The sequence below is a fragment of the Cuculus canorus genome, chromosome Z (assembly GCF_017976375.1).
Source record: "Cuculus canorus isolate bCucCan1 chromosome Z, bCucCan1.pri, whole genome shotgun sequence".
NCBI classification, from domain to species: domain Eukaryota; kingdom Metazoa; phylum Chordata; class Aves; order Cuculiformes; family Cuculidae; genus Cuculus; species Cuculus canorus.
In genome coordinates this window covers 5,649,369-5,670,230 of record NC_071441.1, presented here as the reverse complement: position 1 = coordinate 5,670,230, position 20,862 = coordinate 5,649,369, and the positions used below count along the sequence as shown (strand labels likewise).

At 37.0% G+C, this 20,862-nt stretch overlaps 1 protein-coding gene across 3 annotated transcripts in view; it reads left to right on the top strand.

Moving 5' to 3' along the window:
• The window catches only part of FGF10 (fibroblast growth factor 10), a 113,292-nt gene extending 94,318 nt beyond the window's left edge, over positions 1-18,974 (top strand). For all 3 annotated transcript variants that reach the window (XM_054055355.1, XM_054055356.1, XM_054055357.1), the window contains 2 exons: positions 10,724-10,827; positions 14,603-18,974. In XM_054055355.1, coding sequence (XP_053911330.1) covers positions 10,724-10,827; positions 14,603-14,800 — 302 coding nt within the window. In that variant the 3' untranslated portion in view covers positions 14,801-18,974. The remainder of the gene's footprint in view (positions 1-10,723; positions 10,828-14,602) is intronic.
• The last annotated feature ends 1,888 nt before the right edge of the window (positions 18,975-20,862 follow it).

Genomic DNA, 20,862 nt, shown 5'->3' with positions numbered 1-20,862 from the left:
TTTCCTGCTGCAAAATAATTCCAGTACTTTGGCTAAATCTGATGACATGCTTGCGTGATAGTGATGAAAGTTATGGACAAGGTGCCCTTGAGGGCAGATCTGAGCTCATTTTAACCAGCTGTGTAGATGGGTCCTCAAAGTCACTTCTTGCATTCCCTCTGCTTAAGTTTAACCCATCTAACTTGGACATTTAATGGAAGGAGGGTGGTGTTTAAAACTGTTCTTTGGAGTTGCCTCTCTTCACTGACAAGAGGGCAAAAGGTAGGCTAAATGTACTCCTGAACTGATATGTTTTTGTTACATGTCAGAATGTATACTAGTTCATTTGTTTCCTGCCATTCTTGTAGCTAAACTTAGACTGCTCCTTTGCCAACTCTCACTACTGCATCACCGAGGTTCTTTCTTTCCCTGCACCCTACTGCTGCCACCCTTCCGTTTATTTGGTCTACGGAGGACTATTGGTTGAATAGTTGTTGCTCTGCTCTGAAATTAAAGCCATAAAAGCAGTAGGTAATGAAAGGAGAACCTGATTGATTTCCTTTAATCCTTTTGTAGGTCTGAGGAAGAACCCTAATGCCTTTTTTACATTGTCTTTATACACCGGGGAGATTTCACATCTTATGCTGATATTGTGCTAATGCAGGAAGGCTCAGAGGTCCTGTTCCCACAGCCTTCCAGGATTCTGGATAAATATCTCAGGCTTATCTGAATGTATCAGATGTGGGAATTGGACTGAAAAGCTCACTGGACATCCACCTTTTGGCTGTAGTTGGTCTAAATATGACAAACACTTCAGCAGCTTGCTTTATGGCCTTTCAGTACTTGTACATCTGATTTAGAGCAGGAAGGGCAGAGGTCTCGGAAGTATTAAATAATAAAACCCACTGAACTGATTTTAACTTCAAATAAAGTTTTAGTTTTATGTCAAAACTCAGGTTATGGTTCAGAACAGTTATTATTTGAGATACATGTCTACCATTGTGGCATCATGGGTTGGGAGATTTGTATGTTAAGTGGCTTTCCTAAGACAATGGCAAAGTCTGTAAGATTACATTTTAGTGGAACTACTCTCCTTCATTGAAAAAGCTTCCAAAGGCAAGTCTTATTTAGCCGATTTTCAGTTTCCTTGGTTTGTTTTATCTTCACCATCTTGCCTCATCTTCATCATCACTGCACCATGTTCCTCTTTCTGTTGTCAATAATTCTTAGGCAAAACAAAAACAAGATAGGAATAGTGGTATAGCTTCTCATTTGGGGATGTTTTCGACTTGCTTTCCACAGATGTAAATAGTGAAACAGGGTGGAAACAGAGTCAGTGGCCTCATATTCCTTAGCACTTCACACATTCATGACCACATCCAAACCGACTACCCATTACTTCAAACCACCTCTTTTCAAGCCAGCTACTAAGAGCAGCTTTTTGAACTATCAAGTCTTTATCTTTATGCCTTATCACCAACTTTGTTTGACCCAAGACAGTGATGGTCAAAAGACCACTTCAGAGAAGATCCCGGGAGGATGTGTAAACTAAAGTTCTGAAAAGTCAGTGTGGATTAATGTTATCAAGTTCTGCCCACTTGTTACCCACGAAGAGCAGTAGCCGCCTTCACAGGCCCAGCAGCTTCTTGTCACCAAATTGGAAAGTTTCAAAAGCTCTCAGTCATCGTTGCATTCCATACAACTGAACTCACTCTCCTGTAATGTTTCTGCAACAGAAGAAAAGGCAAAGGAGAGAGTGATTGTGTATGAATTGCCACATATATTGGATTATCTCCAAAAGGGGGAGAAAAATGCAAGATTGTCCTGTTCCTCTACATTAAGAGGACTGCAGCTAAGATTGTAGACATTTAAAGTGCATTTTAAAAACTTAATTACGCAAATGACGCAGCTACAAAATAACGGTCACTGCCTCACACTGCAAAGAAGTTGAATTTGGTCCCAGAATCAAGTGGTTCTCATTTCAGGGTTTGTTTAGATCCATTGCAGTATTGCCTTGATAATACATCTGACACACTGTTAAGTTGTCTTTTCTAAGTCATTATTTGATATAATTTCACTCAAGATATTCTGTAAATTTCTTGCCTTATATTACCAGCATTTTTATTTAAAAAATGGGATATTTGGAGTCGGTATACGGAATTATGTAAGTGCAATTTGTCACTTGTATTTTTACAGTCTCTTTGTGCAGAGCAAGACAGCCAGTCGGCTTTCTGTTGCCTTGTCATTTATATAATGGTCACTTTCATAAATTATAAAAATGCAGTTTATTAAAGTTAAATATATTTGGTTGCTGTTGGGAATATGTTTCTAGCCTTTGGGACCTGTAAAGACAGCACATGCGTAGCTACAAGGCACATCTCAAATTGATATTTAAAATGTTTCTAAATATAATGAGTTGGAAACAGTTTGGGTATTGAAAACTATGCTTTTATAGTGGATGTGGTCAAAGGGGATTAGTTGTAATTATTGAAGTTTAGAGAGTTATGGCTGTAAAATAATAATGTGCTATCTGTTTTAAAACCATAATGGAGACCACAGCAATTTTTTTTAATTATTTTATGTTTCTTGCCAACTTCCTAAAAAACATGGAGCAGATATGAGTAACTGCTAATGAGGTTTTTTCCCTCAAGAATATTATTTTTTGTAGTGCTTATTATCATTTACAAGTCACATTATATCATGGAAATTATTTACTTTACACATTTTCTTGGAGTGAAAAGTTTTAAAGCATGGAAATCCCTGAGCTCAAGCAGTGATGCAGATACAAAATACAGGAGACATACAATGAAGTATGTTGAAATGGCTTTTCTGTTTCAGTCTTCACAAAAAAAGAAACATGAGTTCTGAAGAGAAGCTAACATTGGCTTGAATAAAAAAAAGAACAAAATTAAAATTAGTTGGATGATTTATCCATTTTTTTTTAATATAATTTACTTGCTCTGCTGGGTAGGTTGGCCGAGCCTCTAGAGATTCATTCTGAAAACTAGATAATGACTCTCCAGATAACTCAGGAAGTAGTGAATATAATGCATATCTTTAAAAAGGGAAAAAAAAACAAAGACCTAGAGACAAGTCATCATATCCTAAGAAAAAGTATGGGAAAAGTAATTTTTAAGTATATGTTTGTAAACACCTTAGAAATTCTCATAGAGTCACAGAATGGTTTGGGTCAGAAGGCACCATAAAAGATCATCTATTTCTACATTATTGCTACAGCAGGGACATATTCCATTTGATTAGGTTGCTAAAAGCCTCATCCAGCCTTTTCCTGATCACCTTCAGGGATGGGGCATCCATTTCTCTGGACAACCTCTTCCAATGCCTCATCATCCTCACAGTAAAAGATTTCTTCATATCTAATCTATTAATCAAAAGAAGGAATACCAAACCAACCTAATTTCCAACTGTGGTGAGATAAAAATCTTCAGGTATAGAAGCATTAGATACCATAAATTTGGGGACTGTTTTTGAAAGAAATACCTCTAATTATATTCTCTTAACCAAGATCAGTGAGCAAATTGTAAACGGATATCTTATAGTATGGAATAATATTTTCACAAACACACAGTTTTTCGCAGCCTGTCTAAAGAGACATTAAGTTCTACAAAATGCCAGTCACAAGTAGTGTTCTCTGGGGCTCAGTGCTGGGTCTGGTTCTGATCAACATCTTTATCAATAACCTGGAAGAGGGAATTGAGTGTAGCCTTAGTAAATTCATGGATGACACTAAGCTGGGAGGAAGCGTTAAGCTGCTTGAGAGTAGGGAGGCTCTACAATGGGATCTGAACAGACTGGATCAGTGGGCTGGGACCAGTGGTATGAGGTTCAATAGGGCCAAGTGCTGAGTCCTGCACCTGAGAAACAAAAACCCTGTGCAACATCAGAGGCTCAGGGAAGAGTGGCTGGAAAGCTGCCTGGAGAAGAGGACCTGGGGCTGTTGGTCAACAGCAGCTGAACATGAGCCAGCAGAGTGCCAGGTGGCCAAGAAGGCCAATGGCATCTTGCCTTGTATCAGAAACAGCATGGCCAGCAGGTCCAGCGAGGTGATTCTTCCCCTGTACTCAGTCCTGGTGAGGCCACACCTCAAATCCTGTTGTCAGTTTTGGGCCGCTCACTACAAGAAAGACATTGAGGTCCTGTAGCATATCCAGAAAAGAGCAACGAAACTGGTGAAGAGGCTGGAGAAACAAGTCAGGAGGAGCGGCTGAGGGAACTGGGGTTGTTTAGCCTGGAGAAAAGAAGGGTGAAGAGAGACGTTATGACTGTCTACAGCTGCTTGAAAGGAGGCTGTAGCAAGGTAGGTTTTGGTCTCTTCTCCCAAGTGATAGGCAGTAGGACAAGAAGGAATGGCCTCAAGTTGCACCATGGGAGGTTCAGATTTGACATCAGGAAAAATTTTCTTCTCTAAAGGGGTTCTCAGGCAGTGGAACAGGCTGCCCAAGGAGGTGGTTGAGTCACCACCCCTGGAGATGTTTGAAAGCTGGCTAGATGAAGTGCTTAGCAATATGATTTAGTAGTGGACAGTATGGTTGGATTAAGTGATCTGAAAGGTCTCTTCCAACCTAGCAATTCTATGATTCTAAGATTCTTTTCAAGGTATCTCCTGATCAAAAATGCGTTAATAACTTGATAGAAGGAATTGAAAGTTATAATGTTATGAATGTTATAAATGTTGCAGGCAACGTGAAACTTGGAGTAGGTGCAAGTATTTTGGAGGGCTGAATGAGAACTCAGAACAACATTGACAAATTAGAGAAATTATAAAATAAATGAGTGTTGAACTGGAAGCATGCATAAAGTACAACATTTAATTAGGAGTAATCAAATCATAGTCTAGAATAAGGAATGACTGCATAACTAGAAGTGTTAAGGAAAGAATTAAAAAAATGATTTTGTTTGGAAAGCAAAAGTAGATAGATGGATAGGTAAGAGTGATAATAATTCGTGACAAATAGAAGGTTTCTGCAAAGAAAAAGTCATCTATTTTTCATGTTAGTTTACAGTTTGGACAAGAATTAATGGGCTCAAATTACAACAAGGCCATTTAAATTGGACACTTGAAAAACCCTCTAATGTAGATAGTGGAATAGGTTACCCTTGAGTCACAAAATAACATTTTTTGAAGGTGTCTGAAAACAATCATTTGTCAAGAATTCCTTTCCTATCTAAGGCCAGTGGAGTACTCACAGTGTTCAGGCCTTCTTTCAACTATATTTTCTATACTAGCACATATGCTTTTACTTCCAAGCCTTCAGCACTTCAAGAATATGAAATTTTACAGAGTTTATCTTGATAGCCCATGAAAATTATATTTTTATTGCAGCAGTATAGAAGTCTAGTCACGGCCTGTGACTACTACATAAACCTTGAGGAAAATACAAAATCTTTTGTGCTCTCAAGAAGTTAGGTTCATTTGATGGTGAAAACTCTACAGTTTTAAACTTCATATGTATGTTTCAAATTCTTTTTTTTTTATACAATCGTGCTGAATTTAATAATGGCTCAAGAATAATCACCTTTCATATTCAAGAATTTTCACCCTTTCATCAAAGACATTTGATTTAGATCAAGTTTGTTTCAAAGTTAAGAAAAGGCCTTATAACTTCTGCTTGTAGATCCACGTCAGATGAGTTGGTGCTCTCATGCTGACCTTTGAAATATGTGTCTGCATCACTGATACCTATGCAAAAATTCCTGTTGACTTCAGTAGATTTCTGTCAAACTTGTGAGAGAATCTCCTCCTGAGAAAATTCTGCAATCTAGATAAAATCTAGTTCTGTATTTGTAACCAGCATGTAACTCCAAGTCTCCAAGGTCTACAGAGAGTAGCAGGGTAGATAAGTATCAGATTAAGTCTCTGTTATCCAAGGAGTAGTAGATCAAGTGTAATAAATTCATTTAAAAGAAAAAACAGCCATTAAAATGTTCCCTTCTTTCCCAAAATGCTGCAGAAGTTAGAATATGCAAAATTGTTGCTGAAAATTATACATCTTTCAGTTTCCAAATATGTAAAACAAACTCAATGAGAATAAATCCAGGATCATTGGTGATGAGATCAAACTGATACGAGTTCCAGAGAATTCAGCTACACTTGGCTCCAGATAAATAGCATAACTAGATCTAATCAAGCTAGTTACTCTGGATATAATGTAAATGTAGCAACATGACTACCTTTAAGCCCAGTGGGAATGTAAGAGTGTGTGAGATCACAAACAAAATTTACTAGAAAATAATACTATACATTCATTAATTGTATGAATACTTAACATTACTTTAACTCAGGTATTCTACTGAAGAGCAATGTGTCTCCATCATTCAAGTGCAGAATGCTTAAAATCAATTCAGTGCAGGTTTCTTGTATAAGCACTGTTCTCCTTCAGCTGTGAGTGTAATAATCAGTTGAAATGGTCTAATACAATGTTATTGTTACAAAGATACTATGACAAAATATAACTCATTAAAATCCACTTCAACATAAAAATTAATAATGGCATGTGTTACACCAGTATCTTCTTTTTTTCTTTTGTTACTACTGCTGTTAGAAATGGAGCCAGGCTAATTTCATTGTTGTTGCAGTTTGGGTTACAGTAATTAAATTCTGTAGAAAGAATTAACTAAGTTCTTCTCATCACTTTTTTGGCATGGAAAATACAAAAATCTTGTCACTCATGTAAAAAGAAATGGGTGTTGCAGCAATGTTCTCACCACATTCTTACCTTCTAATAGCTTGTCTTCCACATAACTTAAGGCGTTCTGTTTACATGTGTTTGATTTTGAGCACAAATACTTTAGGAGATGTTTCATGTGAGAGAAGTATTAAAGACTACTGCTATATTAATGGTCTCATGGAAAATCAAGAAAGCAACTTTGGCTTTTCTTTGCTGTGAAAATGATCAACATTTTGAGATAAATACGAGTATAACAGACCTTGGCTGACATGGACTTAACTGACCTGCTTGTAACAATGGCATGACAATGCTATATGTGAGCTATCAGGATATTTCATAGAATCATAGAATCACCAGGTTGGAAAGGACCCACTGGAACATCGAGTCCAACCATAATTTCATGAGATTAGATTGTATAATTCTCTTTATTTTACATATGGAAAATGATATATGGCTCCTTTTCAACAGCAGACAGCCTTAAAAGTTGATCGTGTGTTTTAACTAACTCTTCCCTCATGTTTTCTGAGTATTCCTAGATTACAGAGTTCCCCTGAGGTATAGTTACTCTTATTTCCACCTAAGCACCTGTGCTAATTCTCAAGTTAACATTACAAGTAAATGACACATGGAAGTCGTGTTTAAGAGTTTTCATTTTAATAACTGCCCATATCTTTTCTGCTTGACTGCAGTTAGGCATCTGCAGATATCAGGGGGGCCTTTGCTGCTACTGAATTGCATACTACTGATCATGGAGTAAGCTGATTTTGGGAACTGTTGGTTTTTACCCCCTTGCAGACTTGTAGTGCCGTGTGTAACTGTGTATTCACTTTGGTTGTTTGAGCCTTGGTTTCAAGTGTGAGACACAGTGCAGAATTCTGTGTGTATGCACATGTTCCATGGATATTCAGATCTTTCACAGCATAGGTTTTCTTAGTTTATGTGTGCGACTCCATGCTGATTTTTCATACTGCAATTAAGGACCTTTCCATAAAAATCTTACAGGGGGTTGTATCAGATTTTTAAATAATACATAATCATTTTCATTTGTGTCTTTCAACATTTATATTTGTATTTTGATGTATTCACATAATAATCCTCCACTCTCAAGTTTTTATTGGGTTAAACAAGAAACTTTTTTCCCCAATATTATTCAATATTATTTTTGCTGGTTTAATATGGTCCATTTTCTGAAGGGCTTTACTAGATCTAGACCTACTGTTGTTAATCTTGCAGTTCTCACTGAAATCTTTCTCGTATGGAATTTATATATCCTCATATGAAAATTTATGTAGGTTATACACGTATACAATTTTATATGTATTTAAAAATTCATTCTAGAAAGGCCAACTCTCCACTCTTGAAAATAAAAGGAGGTCTTTCATGTTAGATTGCCTAGTTTGATGTTCACTCTCTTTCCTTCACATGCATGTGATGAGGGAAAGGCTGTGGATGTAGTCTACCTGGACTTTAGTAAAGCCTTTGACACATTTTCGCACAGTGTCCTACTCGAGAAACTGTCTACAGCTGGCCTGGACAGGCACACCACACCCTCTGCTGGGTTAAAAAGTGGCTGGATGGCTGGACCAAAGGAAGCGGTGGTGAATGGAGTTAAATCCAGTTGGAGGCTGATCACAAGTGGTGTCCCTAGGGCTCAGTGCTGGGTCCAGTCCTGTTCAATATGTTTATTAACGACCTGGATGAGAGGATAGAATACACCCTCTGCAAGTTTATGGATGACTCTAAACTGTCAGGAAGTGTTGATCTGCTGTAGGGTGTGGAGGCTCTACAGAGTGATCTGAACAGGCTGGATTGATGGGCTGAGGCCAATGGGATGAGTTTTAACAAGGCGAAATGCTGGGTACTGTTCTTAAGACACAAAAACCCTGCACAGCACTGCAGGCTTGGGAAAGAGAGGCTGGAAAGCTGCCTGGCAGAGAAAGACCTCAAGGTGTTGGTTGATAGCCAAATGAACATGAGCCAGCAGAGTGCCCAGGAGGGCAAGAAGGCAAATGGCATCTTGGCTCGTATCAGAAACAGCGTGGCCAGCAGGACCAGGGAACTGATTCTGCCCCTGTACTCAGCACTGGTGAGGCCACACCTCGAATCCTGTGTTCAATTATGAGCCCCTAGCTACAAGAAAAGCATTGAGGTTCTGGAGCGTGTCCAGAGAAGAGCAATGAAACTGGTGAAGTGGCTGGAGAACAAGTCTTATGAGGAGCAGCTGAGGGAACTAGGGTTGTTTAGCCTGAAGAAGAGGAGGCTGAGGGGAGACCTTATTGCTCTCTACAACTGCCTTAAAGGAGGTTGTAGAGAGACTGTAGAGAGGTGGATGTTGGTCTCTTCTCCCAAGTGACAGGTGATAGGACAAGAGGGAATGGCCTCAAGCTGTGTCAGGGGAAGTTTAGATTGGACATTAGGAAATATTTGTACACAGAAAGGGTTCTCAGGCACTGGAACAGGCTGCCCAAGGAGGTGGTTGAGTCACCATCCCTGGAGATGTTTAGAAGGCAGGTAGATGAGGTGCTTGGGGACATGATTCAGTAGTGGACAGCTATGGCTGGAATTGATGATCCCTAAGATCTTTTCCAACCTAATGATTCTATGATCTATGTTATCAGTTTTAGTTCTCAATAAAGACAAGCTATTATATTTCATTTCTGATTCACAGCCACTACCCAGCTAACATCAAAGCCTCTACTTCTAGTCACAGAACAAGTAACACCCTCACTCATGACCAGTTCAGTGGCCGTACAGAATGGCTTTTGCATGTAAAGCAACCTATTTCAAAAAAATTGACAGTGAAATAACATCCTCCTCCCCTCCTCTACATACTGAAGTCCACATAGTTCCACAGTCTGAACAGACTGCATTCAGTTTCCGGAGACAGAAAAATCAGCATTTCCAGACAGAACACCAAATACCAAGTTAAACTGTTGGCTTCAGATGATGTGTGGTTACCATAAGGAATTCTTAAGCAAATAAAAAAAATATCCATCAAAGGGGGTCAAACATCTTCAGGAGGAAATCATTGCAGATTTTTTTTAACTACGTAGCAACTCATCAATGTTTTTTCAGCTGATCTGTTTGTCATGTTATTTGTTGGCTCAGCTTAGGATGTTCCTTCAAATTTCTCAGTACTTTAGCCCCTCCAGTAATTATCCCATTAGTGACCACTGAGTTAGATGGGCTATTGTTCTGACTACTTTAATGTCTACTTTAGTAACAAGGGAAGTGTCGGAACCAGGCATACTACCTGGATAAAATATTTAGAACTTATGTAGCTGGAGCCATATTTGTCTTGAACTAAGACACGATGATGCCCTCCAGTTACTCTAGTAATAGCTGAAAAGGGATCTCTGAAGTCACTGTCTAAGTTGTAGTAACTTCTACTACTCTCAAATCAGTATGCTCTTGACAGAAAATATAGAGATGAAAAGCTCTGTCTCAAATAATTGGACCCTTGAGCCATCCAGTATCACAGAAAGAGTTAGTTTTAAAGAAAAAAAAAATCCAACGTATTTATTACAAACAGAGCAAAATGATTTTGATATCTGAAAGACACAGATAACTTGGTGATTAGACTTAGTCTTACTGTATCCAAAAAAGTCAACACACTAGTCAAAAGTGAATTTATCAGCTCAGTGCAGCCAAGATATTTAGTTTATCTGAATATCCTATAAGGAATAAGTAGTTTATCACTGATTTTGAAGATTGGGTTAAATCTAACATTCTATTGAGAGATGCTGTAGATTTAATTTAATGCTTTGGTTCAGATGTCTTTTCTGATAGATTTTGGTAAAATCAATCCTAAGAGTAATACGGCTGTTTAGTACTTATGGGGTTTAAAATGCAGGGTTAGTAAAGAAAGCATGTTAATTGAAACAATGTTTTCATATATTCTTGCAGTGGTTTCAAGAGGACTTTTGCTAAAGTTTGTTGGTTCTGAATATTAGAATATTTACTATTTTTCAGGTTTATTGTCTTTTCTGTACTGAGAAAGTCCTCTAATGAAGTGATTCAATACCTTACTTTTTTTTTTTTTTTTTTTTTTTTAGGCATATTGGAGATAACATCTGTAGAAATTGGAGTTGTGGCAGTTAAGTCCGTTAAGAGCAACTATTATTTAGCCATGAACAAGAAAGGAAAAGTGTACGGCTCTGTAAGTATCTTTTTTTACTTTCCAAATGGGTTGCAGTAGTCAGCGTAGTTCCCCCTTTTACCTACTGAAAACTGCAGTTGTCTGTTTATTACTACTAATTAGAGCTGAAATGAGATGTTAATCAAAATTTCATCCTCTGGTAAACCAGTAGCCCCCTTCTTCACAAGCTGCCTGTTGTTTGTTAAGCTCGTATCATATACCAAAGCAGCTGCTGGGATTTATCATGCTTACTGCCTCGGTTGGGTTTCTTATTAAGTAGTGGCTAAGGGAAAGGGTCCTACAGAATGTAATCTTTAAGGCTGGTTTTTTCCCGTTCTGCAGTGCAGTCACATTTAGCAGTAATTCAGGGGAAGATAAAGTGTATATGAAATCTTGGAAACTTCAGCTGATGAAGCAGACACTCAAAATTATCAAACTACGACTTCCAAAAAGCAGGTTTCTAGATGACTGCATTAATTAATACACAAGATTATGGGTAGTACAGAGAGATCTAGACATATATCAGCAGATAGATAAGCTTTGACTGAGCACAATTTGAGTATCATTTGAAAATTATCCACATATAATCTACTTGTATTTGTGAAAGTTTGGGGTTAATGATACTTTCAGAGGGAAAAAAAAAAAAAACACGACAACAACAAACTAGCCCAACAAACCCAGTAACTATCCAAGTACTTTTAATAGGAAGCAATATGATCTTCAAATCTGACTACTAAACTCAAGCGTACCCTCACATATCCACAGGATTACAGAAACACAACATTGTTCTGCTGTTGCCTCTGGTTTGGTTTGTAATTTTGCGGCTTTTTGCCAGTTCCAGTGAGTTTAAGCCCGCATAAATGTAAACTTATTCAAGTCATCTGCGAAGGTTATGAGCCAATCTTCAGATTGCTTGGTATTCAGAACATCCATCCTCTTTAAAGAGAGCAGGTCACAGACAGATACTGGGGCTGGATTTATCCTTGGGCGATGTAGCTAAGCTGCCTACCTCTGCTGAAAATAAAATTGTAATGTCAGTCTCAACTGAAACCCAAGGGGCTTTAAGTCATTTGGCCCTCTTATTTATGGAAGTATTTCTATGGAGTGGATTTCATTCATACAAACCGTATAAACTGTCCTCCCTCACATACACTGTGGCTAGTCGCTCCTGGTTCAAAAGGTTACTTCTGACTTTTTTAACTCCTAGGTAGTGTCAAAGAATCAGATTAAGAAAAGACTAGAACAAAGAAATGTTTTTTAAACTCCTGGATTTTAATTTCTAGAACTACATTGGTCAGAAATACAGCATAAGCAGTGCTCAGTCCTGCACCACTGAATGGTGTATGGGTATACTGACTTGCTGGCAAAGTTACCGTTCACCAGTTACGCTACAGCCGTCGATCTCTGTAAGCTTCTGTACAATGTGAAGGTGTTAGCATAAATCACCATCTTCAACTCAGACATCTCAGTTTACAGCATTTAATGTACTCATTTTTGATGGTCCATCCCAAAGTCTGACATAATACTCCTACCCAAGCTGTTAGCTGTGGTTGGTGTAGTGAGAGTCCATCCCAAACCTATGCACATGCAAAAGAAGTTCAAGCGGCTTTCATGTACCATAGGTGGAAATGGCTACCATAAGATTCAGTAATTCATAGTGTATTAGAAATAGCGTTGACAGGAGGATACGAATGTGGAAAGCCTTTTTTTAAATTCCAGCTGAGATAATTTTTCAATATTCACATCATAAAATCATAGCATAATGACTTATCAAAACCTATTCCAAAATACTTCAGAGATTTCAAGAATGCTTCTGTTATTATTTTTCCCATCCTTTCAAGACTTGCAGTTAGACATATTACTACAGTGTGGCAGCTTGCAGATGGATATGAAAAATGGAACCAATAAAAATTGTAAAAACACTCTTAAGCATGTGCACTATAGACATTGTTGTAGGGTTATGCTGAAATTTTTTGAAATGAGCAAAGACTAACACTCAGGCCCTGCCAATAAGACTTCTTAACCATATCACAACATCGGCCATTCTCTGTGTATTACCTAAGAATAGAGATAAAAGTTTGGATTAAAGTAGGGTTCTCCATCTGGGAAAATGAGCCAAGACTGTTTCTATGTTTATTAAATATGTTTCCATTTGACTGACTTTGGCTAGAATGAGGGAGAAAAAGAAGACTATCTATTTGCTGGCAGATAGTAGAAGTTAGTGCAGTTTAGAACTCTGATTGATGGTCACCTGGCTTCTTCATACCTTGACGCTAAACTTGGTGTATTACAGCAAATAAATATTAAATTATTTTTATGTAGCTTTGTGAACACTGGCAGTATCAAGGGTCATTTTACGGAGAGTCTTCTCTTGATAGCATCTTCCCCAATAGTCGTTGTTCAAGTAAATCCAAAGTCAAAGAGCATTTGGGGAGCCAAACTTATTTTCAATGTGTGCAATTCTGCTAGGAAAAAACAGGCATGTGGTCTGCGGTCTTAGCAGCAACTAAGTAAAACATTAATTATAGACCCAAAAATCCTTATTGTTCCAAAATACCAAACATTAATGAGTTTTAAAATTTCAATTTAAATTATTAGGAATGGAGAATATATATTTTAACCTTCTGATGTCCTTTTTTATTAGCATGAATATTTTCTATGTCATTACTAGCTGAATGTCTAAGGACTTTTAATGCAATGAATGATCCCTGAAATTCTTATCTGTACCATGAAAATTGTTTATTATTCAGACATTTTTTTTGTCCTGTTTTTAGACACCTTAAAAATACAACTTGTAGTTAGTATGTAATAGTCTCAGATTCTGACATGCTTCTGTCTGAGATGTGAAATAACGTCTTATTTTCTGAAACACAGAAGGAACAAAATGCTAAATTTTGGTTTAATTCAAGTATGTTGTATATGTCACACTTCCAAAAGCCCTCTAAATGGAATACAAGTAATGTGATAAAACTGTTTTGTTTGATGTATTGGAATTATTTGTTCATAAAAAAACCCCAAAGCATTCTTGTTTTTATTATAGAGCAGCAAATCTGTAAAAGTGCAGTCAACGTCGTAGGAAAAAAATAATGTCCCCCATACATGCTTCCACATGCTTGTATTTTTCATTCTTTCTAACAGGATAATTCTCCTTTAAAAATAGAAAATCTTAATCAACTGTTTAGTCAATAAGATGCGGGATCTTACGGGATCCTTTTTTAGTCTAAGCCCCTCTTCAGGTCAGCAAAGTAAATAGGCCACATCCATTGTAAGAGCAGCTATATAAAAAAAAAGCCCTTTTTCATGGCCAGGGTGGTGTAAAGGATCTTAATTTAAATAAGAAGTAGGTCTATGCCATGCATGTTTGTTTAACATATGGTATCAATAATCTGGTCAAGATATTTAAGCTTTTTATTTGTTAGAACTGAAATACAATGAACGAGTCCAGGATCGCTACCTCATACTTTGAGTTTATGACTGAGAATTCAATTTAATATTGTTGCTGTATTCCAATACAGGGAAGTATCATTTCAGCTGTGAGTGAATAATATAATTTCATTGCTATAGTTATACACTTAACAACTGATTATGTCTTTTGTTGATTTCCTTTTTTTGCAATCTAACTAATACTACTTCAAATGCTTTGGACATACTGAAACTTTTCTCTAAATACACTGCAGAATTATGCATGCAAGACTGAAATCTTCCAAAACATTTTTAGAAACTACCTTCAGTATACTGCAACTCTGAAAATGTATGTTTATTCTGAATTTGTATATTTATTTTCTTCTTTTAACAGAAGGAGTTTAACAGTGATTGCAAATTGAAGGAAAGGATAGAAGAAAATGGATATAACACATATGCATCCTTAAATTGGAAGCATAATGGAAGGCAAATGTTTGTGGCTCTGAATGGAAGGGGAGCCACGAAGAGAGGGCAGAAAACAAGAAGGAAAAACACATCAGCTCACTTTCTTCCAATGGTTGTAATGTCATAGATGAAGGAACTATTTTACAGTTGAACCAAAGGCTTTTATGTCAAGAATATTTGGTAATCCTTTTGAAGGGTAAATGCAAAGAAACAGTGCAGACATCTGCTTGTTTGAAAAGAGAGCTAGGGAAGCCTTTGAAGGTATTGTACTCATTGCTGGCACATGAAATACTTTTATTTAGTTCAGTGTCATATCTTATAATCAAGATATAAGCTGGATCAAATGGGATGGAAGTTATTGCCAGTGTGAACAATTTTTTTTATCTCTGCAACGGAACCTAAGGGACTTGAGACGATTTGTTGAATGATCTTCATGGGGAAAGTTATTTATGGAATACTAACTCATATCAAAGACCTTAATCGCTCATTCAAGCCTAATGATCCAATGAACAGTTAGGCACGCAAGCATTTACTGGAAGCACTTGGGTCATATGCACGAATAATAACATTTCTGGAGAAGCCTTGTGGATAGGATTAAAGAATATAAGCAAAGTAGTGTAAAACTGTTCTAACAAAACGAATAGTATGGTTTGCTTGTATGTTCTAACTTCATTTCTTTTTATTTCTCTCTAAGTTATTTATTTAATAGGATGTTAAATATCTTTTTGATTTGAAATGTTTTTCTCATTTGCTTCTTTGTTATTTTCTCTTTTTCTCAGTACTTCACAAAGAGATTGATAGGTTAAATGTCAAAACCTCAGAAGTACTCTGAGAATAGGTATTAGACAAGGCTTTAAAGGCAGAATTTAATGTGTATAATCCATTTTTTTCCTAAATTGTCTTGCACTTAAGCAAAAAGACCAAACAAGCAGTGCTTGGATTTACGGTATTGAGTGTCTTTATGTTGGGGATCTTTTTTTTAATTATCAGCACTCAAGAACAAACTTCAAGAAAAACTTTGTTGATAGGGTCTTTCTGCTATTCTGAAGTCGTGAGAAGGGGCCACTTCTGTACTTGGGTGTCAGTTAATCTGTATGTATATTCAACTGACTTTGATTTCAATTTGGAACCAAGACCTAACGCATTGCAAGCAGTGCAGTATTCTGCAGCAAGCATTGGGCTGGAACCTGGATTTGGACAGCCCCGTTAAAGTCACTGAGATTGCAGATGTTACAATTAAACAGTGTGTAGTTCCCAAGTGAAAATTTGGCCTCTGAAAGGTAAATAAGAAAGCAATATAGCCCTGCACTCCTTATTCAGTTGATGCCCATTCAGCACATTTGTCCTTGTTACCAGCTTGCGGAATCATGGGCATTTAGTGGGAATGATATATAAGTGACGACTGAGGGACAGGAGATCCAAAATCATGCTCATGCATTTATCAGAAATTATTACTCACATGTATAGCATATATGAGAGCCAATCAAAAAGCTGTGCTGGTAACCAGCTTTAGCATGCCTTTCATATCTGTCATAGTAACTGAAGGCTCAAAATACATAATATCCAGCACATTTTTATGAAGTGTTACTAGTCCCATGGCTTAACTGGAGCAACTGCAGTATAACAAAGTTAAGCATAATAGGAAGTCTGTTCAGTTAAAGGTACATAAAGTTTGTTTTATGTTTTGCTTTACTCTGTAATTTTAGAGAGCTCTGGATAGCTCACCAATGTAACCATATTGAGATTCATTTTGTTAGAGCAGATAAATAGAAAACAGTACATCAAGCAATTTGTACCACTGTCTTCACATTGTATTCCACTTAAATAAGTAAGTCTTTGCAGTGTCTTTAGTAAGAAACAAAAGTAGTATATTATTTTGTTCTAAATACTTTAAGTGATAACTATGAGATTATATTGATGCTGCAGTTTTATCTTCAATATTTCTTGTTGTGAAAAAGTTGGTTTTATTTTTATTGTTTGGAAACTGTATTTTGGTACAAGGGAGAGCCTTGCTTAATGTGTCTTTTTGAGAATGTTTAACCTCTATAAAAGCTGGTGTTGTTGGAGTCTTCTATAACTTATTTAAATCAATGTTTAACCAGCACTTCAGTCTTAATCTGTTATTTAAGTATTAGCTGTTTTTTAAAAAAGCAAAAAATAATAGCTTTCCCATAAAATACAAAATGGTCAGATTGCATTTCCTGTCTTTCAAGAAAGTCAACTATTTTAAAACCAGGAATTTATTGAAAAACAACATCTTAGCTGACAGCTGACCTTGCCTTTCATGGTTCTTTATTCCACCTTTCTTCTTCACAAATGAGATTTTCCTAGAAAGTAAAACAAGGATTTCAGATTTTATATGTGATTGCAGGTCACAGCAAAACTTAATTACCATGATAAAAGTGAGTTTCAGCTGTTAAAAAATCCTTATTGATAATTAAAACTGACAAGACATAATAGACCACCCGCTGTAAACATTCAGTGTGAGCTTGGGCAAATGCAGTGTTAGATGACCACTTACAGAACATTTAGGGTACAAATGAAGTTCTCTTTTGACAGGATTACCTAGATGACTTGGTCAGGGGATTATGTGTAAATATTATCATAGTACTGAAAACACCATGCTGCTCAGAGGCCAAGATCAGGAAATATCACTTTTCCAAAGTGAGTCAGGAGCAATTTGTGTCATGAATAGTGGTTTCTGAAAATTAACCAAAATAAAAAAAGCCTTGAAGGAATCAATGATTCCTGTGTGTTTGGTATACTGTAATACCCACTATAGTGGGAGAAAACTGCAGACACTCTATCTATAGAGTATCGCACATCCTTAATCATAAGCTCTGTATTCTGTATCACCTTCAGCATAACAGAATTCTGAGCAAAAGGAAAACAGAGAAGGGGATTTAAAAAGGAAAAAGGAAACAGAATTCACTGAGCAACAATGTATAGTATGTTATATTTAAATAAAAATAATAAAACATGGGGATTAGAGAATAAGAATATTGTCTTTGTTTGTTTTATTAACCAGAAATGATACTACACAATAAAAATAAAAAGGGAAAAGGTCCGTTGTACTACAGGATGTGGTTTGGTGCTGTATAGCCACAAAACAAAACAAAAATCACTTGAACATTTGTAAGTTTCTTTAATCTTTTGCATGTGTGAGTCAGCTATCTCTCCACTAACAACAACCAAATGCTTTAGATTCTTCCTGAAAGTATTCAAATCCACCTAGTTTATACAGTGGAAAAAGCAATGAATTTAAAGAAGTTCATTTGGTGAAAGAATGAAGGGGTTTAGGAAGAAGAACATATACTTGCATTTTTGAAGTAAACCTTAATTATAGGAAAAAAAGTTACATTTTATATAAGACTTCATTCAAGACATTTCGGGTTTTACAAAGTACACTAAAGTTAGTGAGCTTTAGTAATACAAGAAGACCAGTGTATAAGCACAATTCTGTAATTCGTTCCCCTGCTGAAACGGATTGTCTGTATTCACACAATCAGTTATAACTGCTTCAGGGAGTGATCTTGAAACTAATGCATGAAAACAGCCCCTCTTTTGAAGTATCAAGTATCATTATTTACTCTATTAAGTTAGATTGTGAGGCAGAATTTGTCCTCCTGATTTCCTGTTGAATTCGAGAAAGAAAAGTACAACACATAACACAAACACAGTTTCAGTGCAACTGAAAATAACAAACACGTACAAAACCCATTGTTTTCCATCTCATTAAAAGAAATAGAATATTAAAAATGAATTGGGTTTGGACCTATCTAATTATGGTTTATAGTTACACCTAAATATTTAAACCTCGTGTTTAACTATATGGAAGCTTTCTCATATAAGTTTGAAGATTTTCTAACGAAGCACGGTGAATCTCAGACACCTAATTGATGTCTTGTCACTCACTAATCCCAGAGAAAAAATGCAATATGTCCTTTGCCCACCCCAACAATGTAAAGAAAATATGCCCCTGTGAAAGGCAAAATGAAGGAACCATGACAAAGCCTCAAGTGAGTGATACAGAAGCACTGATCCCTAGATTACTGCACTATAAATGAGGATAATTTGCACCAAAACCTTTATTGACACCACTGTATACTATTTCATTAACACAAAATGCTAACTCATGCAATTGAATACATGAATAAGCTGTTAGTAAAATCAGAAACACGTGTCCCATCAGACCATTTTCAAGAGATCAGGCTATGAGAATTGCAGTATCTGTTAAAAATCACAGAAAGTACCCCACTGTATGATTCTGTGCAAAATACTTAGGGCTCCGATTGTACATAGAAAACATAGAAAAATCAAAACAACAGAGGATCTGATTACATCAAAGCTTGGAAGCTATACATGTCTTGCAATAATGTAGTGAAGTAAAAATTAAGATATTAAAGTTATTATTACTACTGTAATGTAAAGTGTGTGTACCTTTGGTGTAGCCATTCATCCAAGCTCCAAATGTACTACTCCACCATCCAAACTATTCTGTGGATTAGTTTAAATCATGTTATATGATTTTTTTTTTATTATGGAATGTTTACTAATTGATTAATGGACTTCTAACCCTTTCATAGACTCATGGAGTAGTTTGGATTGGAAGCAGTCTTAAAGATCATCCAGTTCAATCCTCCTGCCATGGATAGGTTCATTTTCCAGTAAATCAGGTTGCTCAAAGCCTCATCAAACCTGGACTTGAACACCTCCAGGGGTGAGGCATCCACAACTTCTCTGGACAACCTGTGCCAGTGTCTCATCTCCCTCACAGTAAAGAATTTCTTCCTAATATCTACATTTACCGTCTTTCAGCTTAAAACCACTACACCTCCTCCTATTACTGCTCTTCCTGATAAAGAGCCCCTCCTCATCTCTCCTGTAGGCTGCCTTTGAGTACTGGAAGGCTGCCATAAGGTCTGCTCAGACCCTTCTCTAGGCTAAACGGTCCCAACTGTCAGCCTGTCCTCATATGGGATGTGCTCCAGCGCTCTCATTTCTTTTGTGGCCCTCCTCTGGACTCAAACCAACAAATCCATATTCTTCTCGTGTTGTGGACCCCAGAGTGCATGTGATACTCCAGGTAGGGTCTCCCCAGAGTGGAGTAGAGGGGCAAAATCACCTCCCTTGACCTGCTGATCACACCTCTTTTGATGCAGCCCAGGTTGGCTTCTCATGAGCTGCTCATGTTGAGCTTCTCACCCAGCAACACTCCGAAGTTCTTCTCTTCAAGGATACTCTCAATCCATTCTCCACCCAGTCTGTGTTTGTGCTTGAGATTGCCCCAACTTAGGTCCAGGACCTTGCATTTGGCCTTGTTGAACTTCATGAAGTTAGCACAAACCCACCTTTCAGGCTTGCCAGTGTCTCTCTGGATGTCAGTTTGATAACAGTCTTGGCAGAAATCTGGGAAAAGGCCCAACACTGGTCTACACCCAAATCTGCTTTTTCCCTAGCTACAAGTACCTGAGAAGGCACGTTATATTCAGTGTTGAGTATCCAGGAACGTCCTTTACTCAGTGAGGTGTGTTTAGGTGGGATGAAAAATATGCCTCTCCAATCAATTATTTTCATGATGCCGAGCTAAGTTGTATACTTTCTTTCATTATAAATACTCTTGAAATTTCACTTCCCCATGTATTTAATATGTGCATCAGAAAACTGTATGAGCACTTCATATTTCTCTTATACCTCTTTTGTTTTCTAACAAGTTGAGGCAGCACTCAGAAAAGGAACTGCCTTATGAAGACGGTGTACATACTATTTAACATTCTTTCCAAATTGTACCAAAATAATCCATTGAAAGCAATCAAAATGTTTTGAGTTTGGTCTCCTAGTGGCCATATCTGTATCAGTAGGCTTTAGATACAATTAACTACTTGAAAAAATATTTTGTTTATACTCAATTGCTGAGAGACTAGTCCAGGAACAGCAGAATCTTTGGGAAAAAAATCAATAAACAACTTCTAGAGGTTAGGGTCTATAGGCTGGGACCTTTCAGGCAATATTTCTAACAATCACAATTAAAAAATAAGGTATTGGATATAAATAAAAATTACAACAAGTGTTCACATGAAGTATTTTATATTTATAGTTTAGGGATTTTTTTTTAAATAATATTTTATATATATGGTTTAGGGATTGTTAGGAATGGTTGGACTCGATGATCCAGTGGGTTCTTTCCAA